The 20,028-nt window shown below is 47.5% G+C and overlaps 1 protein-coding gene across 1 annotated transcript in view; it reads left to right on the forward strand.

Annotated features, from left to right (window-relative positions):
- Positions 1-19,714, forward strand: part of NHERF2 (NHERF family PDZ scaffold protein 2) — a 76,036-nt gene extending 56,322 nt beyond the window's left edge. The window contains exons 3-7 of the mRNA XM_063314959.1: positions 6,000-6,182; positions 10,128-10,281; positions 13,066-13,109; positions 13,887-13,946; positions 17,478-19,714. Coding sequence (XP_063171029.1) covers positions 6,000-6,182; positions 10,128-10,281; positions 13,066-13,109; positions 13,887-13,946; positions 17,478-17,636 — 600 coding nt within the window. The 3' untranslated portion in view covers positions 17,637-19,714. The remainder of the gene's footprint in view (positions 1-5,999; positions 6,183-10,127; positions 10,282-13,065; positions 13,110-13,886; positions 13,947-17,477) is intronic.
- Positions 19,715-20,028: the final 314 nt, after the last annotated feature.

Genomic DNA, 20,028 nt, shown 5'->3' on the forward strand with positions numbered 1-20,028 from the left:
CAAAACACTCTGCCAAGGTGGGACAAAGATCATATGTCCTTAAAATATTTATTTGGTGCCAGTAACATTCTCAGCCTTTTAGACAGTCAGAAAGGTACATGCCAGACTGAATTAAATTGGTAGGACAAATTCTGTTCAATGAAGAGAAAATTACACAGACTTGTCCAAAGCCTTGCTCTGACTTGGAGAATTTGGCTTGTTTGTTGGACAAGGACTCTTCTTCAGTCTTTGAGGCCATGTAAGAAATAACAGGTTGGTCCCCCAAAGAGCGTGGTGCTTCCAGACTGAAGATGCTTCCAGGTGGAACACAGTTGGACACTCAGAATGATGGCTTTTCCACCAGCAATCTTTCAAAGGACCACCTGCATTTCAGGGACTCATGCAGGGACCACCTGCCTTTTTTGGGGGTTGGGTAGGAGAAGGAGCAAGAGAAAGTAGATGCCAGATTTCAAAGAGATGTGTTGCAGCAGGCAGTTATGAAGTATGGAATGAAGTGGCAAGTCTGAAGTTTGAAACTGATGGAAACATGGCCAGGGAGTAATTCCTTTGAATGAGTTAAATCTCCAGGAAAAGATTATTTGTATCCTAGGATGCAGAAGGAACTTGCTGATGTCTGGTTAACCCTTTGAGAAATCTTGAAGAATGGGTTAAATGACTAGAGGTGGACAAATATTGCCTCTTATCTTCATAGGAGGTTTCAATTAGTCTGACCAATACCTGGAAAGATTCTAGAGCTGATCATAGAGAAATTGACTTGTAAGGACCTGGATAAATATGTGGTACTGTAATTACCAGAAGTCAGCATGGATTTGCTAAGATCATATCTTCCTTTTTCATATTTTGATTAGGTAAACTTCCAAAGTAGATTGTGGGAATGATATAAGCATAAAATATCTTGATTTCAGTCTCTCATACATTCTGATTGACAAGCTAGTTGAGTATGAGCTGGATGGCATAACAATTAAGTGGGTTGGAAATTGTACCTGGAGTTTGCTCAGCCTGGATCCTTGTTAGGCCTGAGAGGATATGGGTCAGGTGCACTCTTCCACATTTTTTGTAATGACCTGGAGGTGGAGAGATCAAATGTGCAGATGTCACAAAGTTGGGATAATACAAAACAAATAAAAATTTTAAAAATCTATCTTGACATGGTAGAAAAATACATTGAAAATAACAGAGAAAAATGCAGCAGACACAAATGCATCAGACTTCACTTAAAAGAAGAAATCAAATGTGGAAGTATGGAGTACAGGATAAATGGTTTAGCCAAAGTATTTGTGAAAAAGATCTGAGGATTGCTGCAGCCTCTGCAAATATATACACGGGTGTTCTCTTCTGTCTTTCCAAGAAAAGCGTTGTTGATGTTTGCAATCCCACAATGGGCAACAGGAAGAAGCTGTTTGGTTCTTGCTTTCCTTTCTGGCAGGTTAAAAATGGGGAGGAGTCTGGAGCACCTTTTCTGATGAACACATTTTTATTAAAAGCGGAAGCTTTCATGAGCTGCCCATTTGTTTTCTTCTCTTTTGTTGAGAAGAGTCTTACCTTAAAAAAGAAAGAAAGACAGGGAAATAGGGCTTAAATTAAACAACATTTTAGTGCAAGACAAACAAAAATGAAAAATAACTTGGATGCTTTTTCATCTCCATTAGAGCAGTCTTCTCTCAGTTTGCACCCCTGCGATTACTGTCCTCACTTCCTGCTTCCACGTTCTTTTTTCGTTTCCAAAGTCAGCTGGGGGCTCATTTAAGCCAGGCTGCAGACTGTTTACTAGAACCTGTTTGCTCTGTAGGAGCACCTTGGTTAGAGGTTTTGGTTTCAAAGGACGGCCCAGTTCAGAGGGTTTTGTAGGGTGCAAGCACTTGCTTGGTAGAGGAAGTTTGTCTTCAATTAAGAAGCAGCCTTTGCTCCATGAAGACACTCTGGTGACCCCTTTGGGCACTGGCTTAGAGCCGTGTTTCTCAGCCTTGGCAACTTTATGATATCTGGACTTCAACTCCCAGAATTCCTGGCCAACTGGCTTAGAGGTCACTTGCCTGAGCTTTCCCTTGGGCAGTATTTTAGAATAATGTCCTGAAATAATGCACTTTAAAAGAGGTAAATTCTGAAGGGAGACACCCCCCAAATGTAGCTGCTTCCTAGAGTTAATCTGAAGATGTTTGGTTAGGAGGGACTTTGTGTGGACAAAGTACATCCCCCACCAGCCACCCCCACCCACCCACCCACCCACCAACCAACGCACATTCAGCTTCCAGCCACTTCTCCAGAAAGACGTCACCTGGGTGGCTTACAGCCTGGAGGTTTTTTTTGTGATCTTTGCATTAGCTAAGGGGGAACAGCCCGAAGGCCACTGAGCTCAAATAGCAAATGGGTTGGTTGTTATTGCTCAGTTGCTTTTGACTCTACATGTCCTGGTGGAAATCATTTTGACAACTGCTTCTTTGAGTGCTTGTTAGCTTCTGCTTGTGTCATCAGTAACCGTATCTAGCCACCTTGTCTTCTGTCAGCCCTTTTTTCAATTGCCTTCAATTTTTGCAAGCATCAAGGTCTTCTCCAGTGATTCCTGTCTTTGCATTGCGCATCCAAAGCATTTCAGCTTCAGCTTCATTCTTCGCACTTCCAGCAAGAGTCTGTTTTTACTTCATCCAGCATCAGGTGATTCGGCCTTCTGGTCATGCAAGGTGTCCTCAGCCATTTTCTCCAGTGCCACAGCTCAAAAGCATCCTTTTTCCCTTGTCCGGCTTTCCTGATGCTCCAGCTTTCACAGCCATGTGTTACAGCTGGGAAAACCTTAGCTTTGACAACACCTACCTTTGTTGCCACTGTGATGCTTCTGCACTTGAATATTTCACCCAGAGTTGCCATAGTCCTTCTCCCAAGTAACAGACCTCTCTTATTTCAGTCGCCATCCCTGTGAAGCTTTGACCCAGGGAAGATAAAGGCTGTTACTTGTTCAACTTCTTCTCTATCTATTTGCATTGAATTGGCATTGGTTGTTGACATCTTAGGGTTTTTTAAATGCTGAGCAACAAACTAGCTTTAGCACTCTTCTTCATCTTTAAGAAGACAAGTCTTCCTTCCTTCCAGCCATTTAAGTGGTATCATCAGCATCTCTGAGCTTGTTGATGTTTTCCCAGCAATTTTAATTCCGATTTCTGATTATTCTGATCCAGAATTGCTCATATGTTCTGCATATGATGTAAGTAAATAAAGTGGCAGTAAACAATCTTTTACTGAATGGGACGCAGTGGCGCTGTGGGTTAAACCGCTGAGCTGCTGAGCTTGCCGATCGGAAGGTCAGCGGTTCAAATCCGTGTGACAGGGTGAGCTCCCATTGCTAGTCCCAGCTCCTGCCAACCTAGTAGTTCGAAAACATGCAAATGTGAGTAGATTAATAGGTACCGCTTCGGCGGGCAGGTAACAGCGTTCTGTGTAGTCATGCCGGCCACATGACCACGGAAGGGTCTACGGACAAACGCCGGCTCTTCGGCTTGAAACGGAGATGAGCACCGCCCCCTAGAGTCGGACACGACTGGACTTAATGTCAAGGGAAACCTTTACCTTTACTAAACAATCTTAGCCTTTGCCTTTCCCATCTTTGGACCATTAGATGCTCCGTATTCCACTTTACAAGTTGCTTCCTATCATCACACAGACTCTTCAGTAGGCAGATGAGGTAGTCCTGGGCACCCATGGCCATGCAAAGAGCCTTTGTATAATCAATAAAGCAAGAACACACTTGGTTTTGGAAGTCCCTGACCTTTTCCATTATCAGACGTTAGCAAAATTATCTCATGTGCTCCTGCCTCTTCTTGCTACCAACTCTCCATTCTTCCATACTATCCTGTCTTTGTCCAGTCCCAATTTGAATTTTTAAAATAAATCTATTCAGAAAAAACCCTGTGAATTATATGGAATGAGAACAAATTCGTATCCTAAATGTGACCTGGTCTGAGTGGGGGAATATGGACTGTAATGTGCCATGCACACCTCTTTTCACACTTACAAAGCTTGATTAGACAAGGACATAATCACGCAGAGACACAGACAGTAAACCTGCATTCTGCAAAGCCAAGTGCTTGCAGCATCCCCTTGATTTGTAAAGGTGCTTTCAAAGGGGATGGCTCCAGCCCAGCACTTGGCTTGAAAGCGTGGCCTGAAAGGTGCCAGATAAGCTGGAGGGAAGGGGGCTTCCTGGGAGGCTGGAGGGGATGGCAGGGAGCACCCTGACCAGTTTGCTTCTGATCACGGGTGTCTTATGATCACCCTCCCCCTGCCCCATGCAACAATTTTATGAATGGCCTTCTCTCCACATTCCATCTGGCCCAAAAAGGTTGTCTTTCCCAGCTGTATCTCTTTTAGCCTGTTGTCCTCCAGATGAATGGGAACCACTCCCAGGATTCCCAGCCAAGGAAGACTGGTTTACAGTGGAGGGCTGGCAGAAGATTTAGGAAGGTAAAGCCTGCGTCAACTCCTGGCATCTTCCTGGACACATCCATGTAGCTTTCTTGGCAGCCTTCTTCTGGGATGCTGTTTCAGTTTGCCAGTCCTGGAATCTGCTGCTGGTCTCCTCTCCAAATCCTAGCCAGGCTGAGCCAGCTTTGCTTTTTGAGATCTACCAAGTTGGGTTAGGTGCTGCCCCTCAGATGGACAAATCTTAGTTTTACATTAGTTATTTTTCAGACTCAGATAATTAAGACTGATGGCTGAGGACTAGACTCCTATATTCTGGCAGGCCAAGAGGTACATCAGCCTTTGGATGTGGATTTTCTGTTTTTCCTGTTTTTCTTATAGGGGGAGCTTTAGCTATTTTATTTTATTTTTTAAGATTACATTTTAACCCCATTGTAGGACCTAAACTACAGTTCCTTTGTGTTTCCTGGATGAAAATGGGAGAAAGCTACACTGAGTCATTGTCAGAGTGTTGAACAGGAGTTCACCAAAGGTGGCTTCAGGGCAACACATAAAACTTTCAGATCACTGTTTGCCCACCACAGTGCAGGAGGAACAGAACTGGAGGGGCGGCCAAAATGGTGGGGCCCAGAGAGGGCTAAGATCTCTATTCCAAAGATCCTTTCCTGTTCCTGACTATTTGTATAGCGTCCTCTCTGCTCCTCACAGGACATTTACACTTGCTGGGTTCAATGCTCTACTGTATCTGTGGTGGTTCTGGAAGGGAGCTCTAGCATCAGGTCTGCCCCTGGGTGAAGCGTGTACTTGAATATCCATATCGCATGTTTTGATGAATTGTCTGTTGTCCCATACCTGACGCTCTGAATCAATGTCACCTTTCCTTGCTAATCGCTCTGGCTGCTCAATGGAAGAGAAGACCTCCGTCTGGTGAGCAGGTAAATCTGCAGAATCACACAAGTTGCAGAACATTGTCCAGTCGTGGTGGCTGTAAGGAGCCTTAGGGTGTAAGCAAAATTTGGTACGTCACTTCATGTTATAAGGCAAATATACCGCTTACCTTTTAATCCTTTTTTTATACGTTTCAAGGTTTTTTACCCATTTCACTGTTCTATGAAATTTTGGTCTGAGACTGTAAATCAATCAGCCTAGCCAATGGAGACCTTTCCCATCGCTCTGATGGATCAGAAATGCTTTTGGTTCTCTGTTTCCCCACTTGGCTTATTGTAGGCCCTCTGCCTTTGTTCCTTGGAGTATTTCTTCCACAGAGAGTCCTACTTAAGGGGCAGGATGGTTTGTTGTTGGCTTCCTTAAAATGGATGAGAGAGGGAGAGCTGATCAGGCATATCTAATTCTATTCTTTTGTCATTTAGTAAGCACCTTAAATGTATTCTGTTGGAATGAGATTGGACAATTGACTTTATCAAATATGTTTCCTCCAATTGAGTCTATTTATACTCTGTCCTCGCTGGTCCTTGGGATGGGCTGGCAGGTCTTACTTGGAGCAAGCAGCTTCCTTGATGTCCTTCTTCTAATTGTTACCAAAGAAGGAAAAAAACAATGCCTTTTATTTTATTTTATTTTTAATCCAGGATGTGAATGGACAAGCCAAGGAGCCTTTGGGGCCCCGACTTTGCCACCTCAAGAAAGGCCCCAATGGCTATGGGTTCAACCTGCACAGCGAGAAGTCCAGGCCTGGACAGTTCATCCGGTCAGTGGATCCGGACTCACCAGCATCCAGGGCAGGTCTCCGACCCCAAGACAAACTTATTGAGGTAATGAGGGCCGGGAAGCAGGAGAATTATCCTGCCGCTTTTATGGGGAATCCACCTGAGATCATTACCAACCAATTTCACTCCAAGGTTTTCAAGACATGTTTCTGAGGTTTTTGCTAACTCTAGAAGTGTTTATGCACATCATCCTCACCAGGTGGACAGGCAAAGAAAGCTGAAGCTTTTGAAAACCACAGTTGGTATCAAGTGAAAGTTTTGGCTTTACAGGTTTAGCCCATTTTATGCCCACATTGACTTTTGCCCCACTTGTCATGCACCATCCTCATTAGAAATCATTTCATTGCTTGTGGTTGCGTTGGCCCAAATACAGTAGGGCGATCCCAGTGTCACCTCCAGAGGCCACCTTGAGAGGAAGAGGCTCAACTGCCCTGGAGTCCTTGGGACGCTTCCTCCTTGCCTCTTTGATCATTACAGGTAATTCTACTTGGGGAGCGAGCAGCAGAGATCCCTCCGGCCAGCAAGGGCAGGGGCGAGGGGTTGCAAGGCTTTAATCCAAACGATTTGAAGAACCTGGTCAGGCAAATCTTAGCAGGGAAGCTGCAGCAAGTGCTTCCTAACATATCTAGGATCTTCTATGCATGACATCTGTATGTGTACACAGAGAATTTAGCTGCACCCAGCCCAGCTGCTCATGTGTGGAACCCAGATGAGGCCCACTGACGACAACAGAAGGGAATGAAGTGCTGTCTTGGATGAGCACCCAAAGTCTATTGACTTGAGTAATTGCTTTTCTCTCCATCATGGTTGGCTTAGAGGTGCAATTTGGACCTTTTGCTTCTAACCAGAATTTCTTGCTTCCTAAATTAGACCGTTTCTTCTTTTCAGTAATCCATGGTTTATTTAGTCACAGTTTATTAAATAAACTACAATTGGTTGGGGAGACTCAGCCAATAAAGCAGACTGTACAGACTTACAGCTGAGCTGCAGGCAGGACTGAGCCCCTTTTTTCCAGGCAAAGAGCCCCCCTTGGCCCTTGAGCTGCCTGCTGGGGGCCACCCTTGAACCCCTCATGAGCTGCCCCACTGCCTCTCATTTATATGGGGATTGAAGAACTAGATCGAGAACTGCAGCCCTTCATCCCCATCCCAGAGAGAGAGGACTGAACAGGAGCCGAAGCATAAGAAGAGGCTGTGGGCTGTTCCCACTCTGCTCTGTGGCAACACTGTGGGGCACCCCAGAAATGGCTTTGTCTGAATGTTTCATGCTTGCTGAGTTTATGCGTGTGCTTCTGAGAGAGAAAGGGAAGGGGAAGGGAGACCTTCTTTCTTGCTTCTCAGTGCATCACCGATAGGCCTCTGATAATTAATTGAGCACCCCTGGCACATTTCCCAGGTGCATGAAAGGAGACTCGGTGACCTGTGGAGTCAGCCACCTGATCCGGGCGCCTCGCTCTTTGGGGCTCCCATAAATGTTTGATGGGCTGCTACTCCGGCTGGGAGCGTTTTGCTGGTGTGCCGGGTGGCCCTGCTCCTCAGCCTGTGCCTGGCTGGGGAGGGAGGGGGCGGCTTTATTATACTTGTCTTTTCTGCCTCTTTGTGCTCCCACTCGGCCTCGCACAGCACTGCCGGGCCACCTGTTTAAACACTGTGGGCGGGGATGCCAGAGACGAAAAAGGCCGTCAGCGTCTCCAGGGCTACGGGCACCGAAACACTTAGTGGGGTCTTGAGAGCTCTGGTGGGCACCTGCTGGGGCTCCAGCCTCCCCTCCCCACAGCTACTTAAAGAGGAGGGAGGGAACCAGAGCAGCCATGCCCAGTGGGCTGGAAATAGAGGCCAATTTGATTTGGGGGTTGGCTAGAAGGATGAAGTCTTGCTTGAGCCCCCCCCCCCGCCCACACCAAGTAATGAACCTTGTGGGTATTTGCAATTCCAGTGCCCATGTTCCCATCTCCTCCAAAAAAAGGAGGTGGTGGGCATTCAACAGGTGTGGCCTTGCCCTGGCATTGAGACAGCAGCAGCTGTAGTACTTCATTGACAGATCTTCCCTCCTCTCTTCCTCTCTCCTCACAGCATATTTTTTACTTATTATACATGGTTATGCAATTGTATGATGCTGTTTTTGAAAATGTGCATCATGGGCTAATACTGATATCAGCCCTTCGAGGCAGACCAAGTCAGGAAACACACGCCACAGGATGACCAGACCTCTGCTTTATTGAGATTGGCTCTCATGTCAGGATCATGCAAGTCTGATTGTGCTTTCCTCCCCTCCCTCTGACACCCCGGGGGGGTCAGCCTGAGTCCCTCCCTACTGCGGTCTGCCTTCCCAGGGCTTCAGCAGGGCTTCCGTCCTCCTTGTCCTGCCTATTGGCTTCAAGGCCACCTCCCTGGCTCTCTGCAGCATAGATATGCATCTGGTTTCTCTCTCTGAACAATCCAAAACTGGATTATTTGCAACAAATGATAAATAAATTGGCTCATTATTTGCAGCCAACAACACCTTCAGGGTGGGAGAAAAGAATAGCCAGATAAGCAGCACTTCTGGCAGACAGTTATGTTGGGCCCTGATTCAGATCCAGAGCAGGAGAACCTTTCAGATTTCTAGCTTCACAGCCTCCAGAACTCCAGAATCCATGTGCCCTAATTTCCCATGTAGTTTAGCCCTCCTGGAAACTTATATTTTCTCTCCAAATACCTCCCCACATAAAGAAAAGGAAAGAGCAGCACGCCCTTAATTAACTGATTAATTGGTTTCCACTTTGAGGTGTTATCTGGCCCTGCCCAAGGACAAAGGGACTTCATTATCCTGTCTGACAAACGGACAGCCCCCTGGAGCAAATTTTGCCTTTATCCTCATTTATAGTCCTCTGAGCATAGCAGAGCTGGTTCTGATCTTTTGTCTTGCATAAGAGAATGAGCACATGTGTGTGTGTGTGTGTGTGTGTGTGTGATGCACACACACAGAGAAACTTTTTTTCTTTGGCTATGAAAGCTAAAGCTGGGAGCGGGTTGTTTTTTGGGTTCTGAAATTCAGCCTCTCGCTATGGCTGAGAGCTGTGTGGGCAGGTATGGCAAGCACACCATTAGAACTGTAAATAAAGTTCCACACTACAGCGTTCATGTTGCATGACAAGATTGTATGGTCTGGCTGGTTTTAGATTAGTGTGTTGTGTGAACAAGGCAATTGTGGCTTCTAACCCAAAACTTAGCACTGGGATGGGCAATGGGTGCTTTACAGGTGGCTCACCAATATTTCTTCAATGGCCCCCAGGCCCCCGAGCTGGTAGGTCAAATGTTTCTGCCTCTTTTTGCCCTTTTTAGAATTCTCTGTGCACGTGCGTATTAGGACTCTCCCCCCAGGATCTTTGGAATTGTAGTTTGATGGGATGCAGAGAATAGTCCATTAGTGTCCTATAACTGCACCCTCTGAGAACTCCAATTCCCAGAATCCCCTAAGAGAACTCAGGGTTAGGAATTCTGTCACTGGCAACCCTTCAGATGTGTTGGACTACACCTTCATGATGCCAGACAGTTGGCTGTTGGTCATCCTGGTCCAGCACATTTAGAGGTCACCATCATGAGCTACCTTCATTTTAATTTGGAAGGTGGAGAAGTCAGAACCCTCCAGCTAATTTTGTGTTTAGGCAAGAATGAATTAAAATCCTTGGCTTCAAATCTCTGAAGCATGGAGTGGAGCGGGACAGTACAGAAAACCCCCAGGGTTTATCATGAGTACAGATTTTTGATGGTTTTATATCTATATTATTAATGTGAAGCTCCTTGAGAACCTATTGAATTGTAGCTTTGGGGAGAAGGAAGTCCCACCAGTTTGACTGATGGAAGCTCTCTCTCCTCTAAGCTTTATCTTCTCTGGTTTGGCTGCTCTGCTTTGGTTTTGCACTGATTGGGTGCACCAGTGCAAAGCACTCCATTGCCCTAATGAGCATTCCTCACCAGCTTCTTCCTCCTTGGTTTGGCTACCCTGCAGGTCAATGGGATCAATGTAGAAGGCATGAAGCATTCAGAAGTTGTGGCGCATATCAAGTCTAAGGAAAATGAAGCTAGGTTGTTGGTAGTGGACCCTGGAACAGATGAATATTTCAAGAAACTTGGCATCACCCCTGCTGAAGAACACATTCGAGGTGAGGTATTTCCCCCAAGAACCAGCCTCAGGAAAGCAGGAGATCCTGCTGGCGAGAAATGCTGTGGTCTTGGTATCTCTGCTCTCTTGTAGATTAAGACTAGTTAACCTCAACCCCCTAATCTATTTTTAAGGCATGGACTCAGCCCTGGAGAAGTGAGAAATGAAATTGCAGGGTGTAACCTAGTGTTTTTCAACCTTGGCAGCTTTAAGATGTGTGGACTTGAACTCCCAGAATTGTCCAGCCAGCCATGCATGGGAGTTGAAGTCCACACATCTTAAAGCTGCCAAACACTGGTATAACCTAAAGGACCAAGTCATTTCCAGAACTGCAATTGATAAATGTGACCAAAGGGGGAGCTATAAACTGTTTGGAGGTAAATAAGATCCATTAAATGCTCACCCTTCCCACTTTTGAGCAGAAAAGTTGATGTGGACTGGCTGGAGAAAACACAGAACGTCATGGGTCTTTTGGATGCTGGCGGAAGGGCAGAAGCAGAGTGCCAGATACCTTCAGTGGGTGGAACTGAAACCAAGTTTTCAGCAAAGCTTCTTTGACAGTCACAAGTGAAGGAAAAAGGCTTTGGAAGCATCTGTGGTTAATTATCTTAGACTAGGGTAGACAACCCACCAAGCATGGCTGCATCTGCATGGGGAGGGGGGCAAGGTGTCAAACAGGCATAAAAAAGGGGAATGGAGCTTTGATGATTGTATGGTTGCAGCTGCCATCTGGATTTTTTTGACCTCCCTTTTGGGCAGATGCCCTCGCTGCTGAAATGTAGTGACAAAATGGCCATCTTTCACTTTGGGGGAAGGATGTAAAGGATGGGAATGGCAGCAGTATGCCTCCTGGAGGCCCCCCTCCTGTTCCCACACTTAAAACTGTCCCAGATTCGCTGCCCCCAGTTGAACATGACCTCTCCTGGGGCTGTAATGGGTGTCCTGCAGTCCTTCGGAAGGCTGGACTTGCAAGGCCCTGGGCTCAAGCGGACCGAGGGCTGGATCGCTGCTGCTGTGGAGGCTGCCTGCTCCGTTGCCCGGCCCAGGGAAGATCATGCCTTCCACCAAACATGCATGATTTTGCCACCAGCCCCCCCACCCCCCCACTGCCCCTTAGCCGGGCTGAATGGAGAGCCCTGTGTTTTTAGCACAGCTGTTTCCCATTGAAGCTGCCTTCCCTCTTTTCTGGCTCCGGTGGAAAGAAAGACTCCAAAAGAACAACTTGGAACAATTCAGAGATTTTTGTGGGGGGCAGGAGGGGACGGCGGGTGTCAGATGCTGAGTGCAGGAACAACCAAGAGACGGAGCCAGAGATGCTTTCTTCTTGGCCCCACGGAGAATGAACTCCCTGTTCTCTTTGCAAGGAGCAGCTGGCAGAGCTCCAGAAATGAGCATTAATGCACGGACGTGTTTTCCAAATGCTGCAGGCAGGGCTCAAATATGTCCCTGCTTCCTTCAGTGCAAGTGATTGCGAAGCAGCTTGCCAGGCCTTCGGTGGAGTTGTCAGCAAAGGGGAGAGAGAGGGGGAAGCATCGTGCAAGACTGAGAAGGTTTTAAATTGTGATTCTGCAGCAGTCTCTGCAGGTTGCTGCTGGTTGAAATGGCCCGATGCTGCCCTGACGCTCAGCGTACATTCACTGCTGGCAGCATACGCTTTTTCCACCAGCACGGTGCAGCAGGTAGGGCAGGGTTTGGGCTTGGTTCAGATCACCGGCCCTCCCGTGGGAACTGAGAAGCGAGAAGACGGGAGTTTTGGAGGACACCACATGATGGGTCTGAGCTCCCTGTAGTTTGGGTGAGTTGTTGGGCTCCAGGACCCTGACCCTTGCCCACCCTGACTGGGTTGATGGGTGCTGATGTCCAGCTGTACATATCTGGAAGGACAAATTACAGATAGAACCTTTCCCTGGTAAGACAGGGGGCTGGATTAGGAAGATGACGCCCTTGGCAGACCTACAGGTTCTCAGCAGAGACAGGTCCACAGAGTCACCGGGAGTGGAAGCCAACACAGCGGCAGAGCTATCGAACGCAGCCACACTAGGGGCCACGGTGTGTATCCGTAGTCGCAGTCAGTGGCAGTCCTTATCCAGCCTTGGCCTGAACAGCAACTGCAGTGCTGTGCCTGGCCTTGCCAGGTGACCCAGAAGTTTGAAGCCTAAATGTTTGTGCCCCCAAACTGCTCTCTGCTGGTAAAAAACCAAAGTGCATCTGCTCGACAATGCACAAATGCAAGCGCTTTCCTCCTCCAATGTACTATAGTCCTGACCACAGTTTCCCTGGAGGGAAACCTTCTTGGGCATCAGGGCAAATGGCAGAAACCTACTTGAATTTGTTCCCCAAATTCTTGCCTGCAGCTATTTCGGGCTATGTTTGTGCAGTTGGGGGTGGGAGAGAGAGAACTTTTCTCCATTGCATGGTAGTGAAAGTAAAGTCTCCCCCAAGTTGAGTTCAACACCAGATGACTGTATGGTCTTCCCTTGCCTTTTTCTGAGACGGTTGGTTTTTCAGTCTCTCTTACTAAGCTATGTGTAGAACCCCTCTGCTTCTGCAGAACCTGCCGCTGGCAGACGGGGTCCTATCTCTCCCCCTTCCCACATTCGAAGCTGCAGAATTACGTTTTTTTCAGCACCGTCGTAAGTCCAAACCATCACTAAATGAATGGTTGTTAAGTGAGGACTACCTGTAATGGTAATCTAACACAGAGGAGACTAGTCCTCCTAACCCTCAGGGGTAGGATTTCCATGAGAAAGGTTCCTGATTGGAGTTGTCTCTGCGTTTTCTGCAGGGGGAGTTCCTCAACCTATGACGAACGGGTCAGCGCAAACACAGGTAAGTGGCCATTGAGCCCCTCTTGCCTGTTTCAACAGACACCTGACTGAGCGCTGGGCATTCCTCTTGGGGGAGCATTTAGGAGACCATCCTCATCTAGCCATCCTCCCCAGCCAGCAAGGTCATCTGGCATCCTCTTCTTCCTCCCCAGGGCCTGGGGATTTTGGCCCAAGCTTTCCAGAGAGATCTGTGCAGCCTGGATCCTGAGGTCAGAGAGCCATAAGTGATCAGGCAGAACTGATCTAGTACTGCTTTCCTTAAAGCATTCCACGGCTTTCCATTTCTGATGAAATGAGAAAATTTGATTAGGAAATCTCTGGCCATTGCTGATATTTGGCATTCGGCTAAGTTCACAGAATCGTAGTGTTTGGGATTTGTAAGGGACCACAGGGGTCATCTAGCTCAACCCCATGACACTGAGTCATAATGTTGCTTGTCTGGCTTTGGCTTCGCACGATAAATAAGCCTTTAAATGCTGCTTTATGCTGTAGTGCGATGTGTCGGCCCAGCCTGTTCTGGTTTGTTCAGGAAGCCATGGCTCGGCATGAGGCCCAAAGCAGGTCTCTAAAAGAAGGCCAAGTGGCCTGTTTTTCCTTTCTCTTCATCTGTCCAAAGTGCATCTCCTTTCCCTGTTTCTTTTTTTAACCGAGCCACACTTCTGCTCTTGCAAAACCCTCCGGGGGCTTTTTCCAACCAGCCAAGGGGGTGTCTTTCCCCTCCCGGGAGCTGCAGCACCACGTCTTGCGATAAACATGCCCTTCTTTCCATCCCTCACAGCTGAATGGAGGATCCCTGTCTTCATCCCACAGTGACTGCCAAAGTCCCGAGGAGGCCGAGGTAAAGAAGCAGCCCTTTTCCTCGTCTGGGCCCAGAAGCCTCTTTGTGCTCCTCTCACCGCCGCCTCTTCCTGTGTCATTCTGTCTCCTTCTTTATTAGGAATCCCCACACGTTTTCTGCCCTGAGAAGCTGTTACTGCCAGCATCGCTTTTGAAGCCTCCAGTCCTTGGCGTGTCAAGTTTTCCCCTCCAGCTTTTAGCTTTTCTCTCCCCCTTCCTCTTCTTTATTCCCAGCAGCTCGTGACCTTTTTCTTCTTCTCTTACGCCTTCTGCACCCAGCATTTCGCACCCTCTTCTCCCTGTTCCAAGTCTGTACCCTGCTGTTACACCTGCCGGGTTCACCCCTGGGGTGGCCACAGCCAACCTGCCTTCCCTCCAGTTTCCCCTGGGAAGGCTCCGATCGATGGGGTGGGGCAAATGGGGAGGAGTAGGTAAATGCAAAAGAAATACGGACTTTTTCCACGCCGGAACATAGTTGAGCAATAGACAGGCCGCCCTCACCAAGCCCTTTAATTAACTCCTTTAATTGCATTCAAATGTGAAAGAAAATACTTCCACGCAACATGACTTGCTATTTGCTCCCTTGTTCTTTTTTTAAGAGGAAACATGTGTGGGCCTCGATGAGAAGGCGCTTTAGAGAGACCGCAGAGTGGCTTTGATTAGGGCAGATCGGCTCGTGCTCTTGCAAGGGAGCAGCTGGATCTTGGCTTGCAGGAGTCCAACTCTGCATTCTTTCCACGCTTGGGGGGCCGGGGGGAGGGAGGGAGGAGGCTCTGCTGGCTTCACTCGCTTTTGCCAGCCCAGGGCGATGAGCTGATTTACTGACAGAGTTGGTTTGGTCTGTTGTGTGGGATCCTGATCTTGCCAGAGGGATGCGAGTTTTAACCGGCATGAAGGGAGCCTCCATTGTCCCCGTTCCCTTGTTGGCCACTGGTTTTCTGGGTGAGCCGCTCTGTCTGCAGCGTTTGCTCCCAGATGCTGTTCAGCGCTCTCCACCCACATCTCCCGTCGGCTGCTGCGGTCGACTGTTCCCGTTACTCTCCATCGCAGAACTGATAGAGAAGGGTCGTTATTCCCCAGCGCCACCTCTGATGCGCTCTGCCGTGCTTGCCGTTGGCTCCCCAAAGACTTCCTTCTGCTTCATGTGTAGAAAGGTTGCAGCAGGGAATGCCGTCTTCTCGGATTGTGCGCGAGGGGTGCTCTCTGGCCAGAGGGCCGGGCATTGGAGGGAGGGGCCAGGAAGCCTGTGCTGGGGGTGCCCCGCCTCTGGGGACATTTGGGGGTGCAGTGTCATTGCCCTGTCTCCCCGGAGGGGGGCTGCTTCTTGAGTGGGGTGCGTCAGTCCTTCGAGGTAGGGCAGATGAGGAAACAACACAAGGATTACAGGAAGGCGACTTTATTGTTGTAGGGTATAATGACAGAAGCATGAACGCCTGCCAGAGTTCCCCCCCGCCCCCTCCTACACCAAAGGGAACCAAGGTGGGGCTGTCCGGGGTTTGTTTCTCCCCCCTTCCCCTTTCCCAGGCCTGAGTTGCCTTGCATTTTCCCTTACTGGCTCCTGTATACCTTCTGTGCATCTTTTGACAGGGATGAGAGACAGCTGAATGGGGCAGGGAGGGGGGCCCTTCCTCTTTCCAGAAGGCTGGCACGAGAGTGCCCGGAGAAGGAGGTTCTCAGGGGAGTCAGGGGAGGTGGCGAGAGAGCTGCAGCGTGAGCCTAACCCATGGGGGATGCGGCCCTCGGCACTATGTGCACACGACACCGGCTGTGGTCCCTGCCTTTGCTACCAGGAGGAGTTTGCTGGTTTTAACTTACACAGCCCAATCTGGCTTGCGCCAAAGTCCCTTCAAGATCACCTCCTTCACCTGGAATTGTCCCCTCCAGTAACATCTCAGGGAAAACTATAGTGGTTCCTCACTGCTGTGTGAAATCAGGGGGGCTGAGCCCCCCTAGGAAGGTGCCACAATGCCCCTGATATTATGGAACAGCCTTCCCTTCTCAGGACCATACTGGAGAGTTGGGAGGGGGAGGCGCAGCGTTACACTGGTTCTCCTCCTTCCTCTGGGCCCATTCCAGTTGGTGGTGATGCAGGGGAGAGATTTAGCCCACAGTCCTGCTTTGTGGGATGCCTCAGGGCTGAACACTCTCCCCACTCTAATGTCTACATGAGGCTTTTGGAGGAGGTCATTGCCGTGAGTGAGGGTGGCGAGCAGGGGGCTCCCATCCAGGCTGTAAAGCGCATGCGTAGCACTGAGGAATTGGGCAGCCATTCAAAGAGACACAGATCGGGCCCGCCTTAGTCTTTGGGGTTTATATGTCTGGGTTTTTCCCATGCTTCTTCAGTTTGTTAGGATTCTCTGTTATGTAGCAGTAATAAAACACTAGAGACCTATTCCTCAGCGTGGTTCCTGGCTGTTAGGACAGTCATCATCAATACGCTGATGATACCGAGCTTTACATCTTTGCTTCTGGCCAACAAGTGGTTCAGTGGAGCTCCTGTCTCAGCACCTGGAGGCTGGGGGGCGGGGCTGGAGGAGAAAGAACAAGCTTCAGCTCAACCGTAGCAAGACTGAGTAGCTTTGGGTTCTCGGGCCTCTGGATCCAAGGATTTGCCATCTCTTGTTCTGGATGCGGTTGCACTGCCACAAACAGAACCAATGTGCAACCCAGGGGTCCTCCTGGACTTGCAGCTCCTGTTCAATGGAACAGCTATGGCCAGGAGGCCTTTTGCACAACTTCCTCTTGTGTGCCAGTTGCACTATTTCTGTAATGGAATGTGGGAAAGACCTTGGGACACTGGGCAAAGAGACGCTGCCAAGGGAATGGGCAAATAAGAGAAGGCATAGCATGCTGCTGGATAGTGGGTAGGGCAAGAGGCTCAGAAGGGACCCTCCCTAATTTCTTGGGCTGTAAAGGAGACTTGTACTTTGAGACTTGCAAGATTGATGTCTGCCTCCTGGGGTAAACCAGATGGGAATCACAACCAGAAGAGCTGATTCTACTTTATTGCAATGCTAGATTGACAAAATCTTGCAAGTCTGAAGTCACTCAGGCCTTAGTCACCTCCCAAGTAGATCACTGCAACATGCTGTACATGGGGCTGCCCTTGAAGAACATTGGGAAACTTCAGAACTCTTCCAGAGGGTTTTTTAATGAGTTAGGGGAACACCACAGAAATATTTATATTGCTGCAATTAGTTCTGTGATGGCCAGAACTCTGAGGACTGGTTGTAAGTCCCCTTCATTCAGCACCATCACAAATTTGAATGGTTGCTGAACAAATGGATGTAACCTGAGGACTTCCATTTTTTTTCCTTCTAAGACTAGAAGCTGTACTTTGTCCCACTCCAAAAGCAAGAAGTTCAGGGTGACTAATTCCCCACCCCCACCCCCAGTTAGCTCATTTTTGCAGTCTTGGGTTTGCAAGTTTGCAAGGTTGGTGCTGGGATTTCAGAACCTGTAAAAATAGTTTGTGGAAGCAAAGAAATGCCCCCAAGGCATTCCCTGTTGAAGCTTCTTGGTTTCCTCTTAGGTAAAAGAGTCGAAAAAGAAAGATCCGTTTGAAGAAAGTGGGTTGAACCTGAGTCCCACCGCAGCGGAAGCCAAAGAGAAAGTGCGTGCCAAGCGGGTGAACAAGAGGGCACCTCAGATGGACTGGAACAAGAAACGGGAGATTTTCAGCAACTTCTGAGCCCATCAAGAGCCCCACTTCCTTTCCGGCTCCTCCTGCCAGGAGACATTTGCCAGGTGCACGAATCGTGCCACACCCCGATGGGCAGAGCCGCAACTCACCCCATGCTCCATGTTTTTCCACAGGCAAGGCAGATTTTCCAAACCTCTCTGATTGTGCAAAGTGGTCAGAGACCAAACGAGAGAGAGAAGTGAAGGCAAAGAAGGTGGGAGGGAGAGAGACTGATGGAATTGCAGGGCTGAAGCTCGGAGACTAACAAGTAAGGGGGGGAAAACCTCTTACGGTTTGTATTAATTATGGATCACTTAACTGGCAATATTTAGAATATAGTATTTATAGGACCATTTTTATATAAGGAATTGTTTGAGTTTCTTCTCTTCCCCATTTGTGTTTAGATATTTTAAAATATTTTTACATTCCAAAACAGCACATCTCCTTTCCACTTAGATGAAAGCTATAGTTTATACCGCTGTGGGGTACAGTGTTAACATCTTCATAAATGGGTTAGCCAACCAGTTCTTAATTGTGACTCCTTCAGCTCTAAGTTTGGGTTTTATTTTTTCAGTACTGTAGTTAGGACTTGAAATACCCTTGTTTTTAGCATAGCAGATCCTTTTCTTTCCAGTCTTTTTCAAGGCTCAGAACGTAGCAAGGACAAGCTTTTTATGTTACAAAATACCACACATGGTTACAAGGATAGACATCATAAGCAGTCAAGCCAGCATCTTAAGGACCCCTGTGTGAATCCTGACATTTATAAGGCATTGCAATCTGAATTCATTTTTGTTATAACAAAAAGCTGGGAATACACTTTTTAGTGAGACTTGAGTTGAGAGTAGTAGGAGAAAAAGGTTGTGTCCAGGCAACGGTCTAGAACAGCTCCTTCAGGAACAAAGTTCATGCTGGTAAGCAAGAAACAACTCAAGGTGAGATGTTCACACCAGTTTTGAGGAAGTGGATTTCATCTCCATTTTTTAAATTAAGTCTAGGGCATTAAAAAAAACTTTAAAAACTTTAATTTTGCTGATCTTTCAGTGGCTGTGAGGTAACCAGCCTCTCTTTCAACTTGCAACATAATAGCTGCATTTTTCTGCCCCATGGAAGAAAGATGTTGACAGGGATTGATCTCATGTGGGACTAATCTTCGCACAGGTAGTAAACATGATTGTGAATTTGGTGTAATGCTCTCTAATTCTTACCTAGTTGCTATTGGGGAAAGTGTGAACGCTAGAAAAGAGGGTGTCTGCTGCTCTCCGAAGAAGATATTTGTACATCTGCTCCAGAGCTGTCAGTGTGTGCCTAACTAGGTCAAGGCTCAAAAGCCAGAGACCAAGGGTTCCTGTGACTTCGTGGGTAAATCTGGTTGCCATCAGTGGCCACTGACCATTCTAAGAGGGTAAAGGAGGTTGGACCCACAGGCCAAAGTCTGCTGGGAAACTCTTTATGTGCAAGCCCTTTAGGCAATGGGCATTTTTACCCCATCTTTATTTCTGACAGGACAGGGGTCATGGGAATTTTCTGCTGCATGTGCCAATGTGCCTTGGACCCAGGTCAGGAGAGAGCATACAAATCTGGGATTCCCTTCCACTGTAATGACTGAAATTAATCCTCTTTGGTGGGGAATGTGGTTTCTCACTTACAGTGTTTCTGGACAGCATAAAAACAAGGCAAATATTTCCAAGTAATCTCTGCAGAAATCTCTTGCCCATAAAAATGCCACTGAATACCATTTGCTCCTGGACCTGAAGTGGAGGTCATTCATGACAGAATGTACAGCTCCCAACATTTCAATGATGGCTCAGAGATCTCCAGAAGAGCTACCAAATTGTAATTATTAATATGGCAGAAGGGGAACATTAATGAATAGGTGACCAGTCAGAAATAATCTTAACCATATCGAATCTTCATTAAATCTAAATGTAAGTCACACTGAGTTAATTAATGAACCCTAGACTCCTTTATTTTGGAGGGCAGCCTCTTAAAAGCTGAAGGTGGTCTTTGACACGGAAAAAAATGACCACCACAAAATCAGGTTCCAAACCTTTAACATGAACCTGCTAAGTAGGAAGGGAAGAACTCAGCAGCTTTGCTAATGAGGTCAAAACACTGTTTGGGAAGGAAGGGGGCAGGAACTGGTCTCCGTGCCTTTCCTAGTAAAAGGAACATCTTTTTTTCCTTTTTTTATAATCAGTTTTTAAGAAAGCTTTAAGAAGATAGCTAAATGGGATGTAGGTTTTTTAAAAAATTTTTTAAAGGGTATATAAACAAGGAATTGCCACCCTTTTAATTGTGGCAGAGATTAAATATTCATCTATGGGGTGTCCACAGGGGAGGGTCCAAAAAGTCAAGATGGTGGCTGCAACTGTGCAATCAAAGCCCCTTCCTTTTTTAT

Source organism: Candoia aspera, chromosome 14 (assembly GCF_035149785.1).
Source record: "Candoia aspera isolate rCanAsp1 chromosome 14, rCanAsp1.hap2, whole genome shotgun sequence".
NCBI classification, from domain to species: domain Eukaryota; kingdom Metazoa; phylum Chordata; class Lepidosauria; order Squamata; family Boidae; genus Candoia; species Candoia aspera.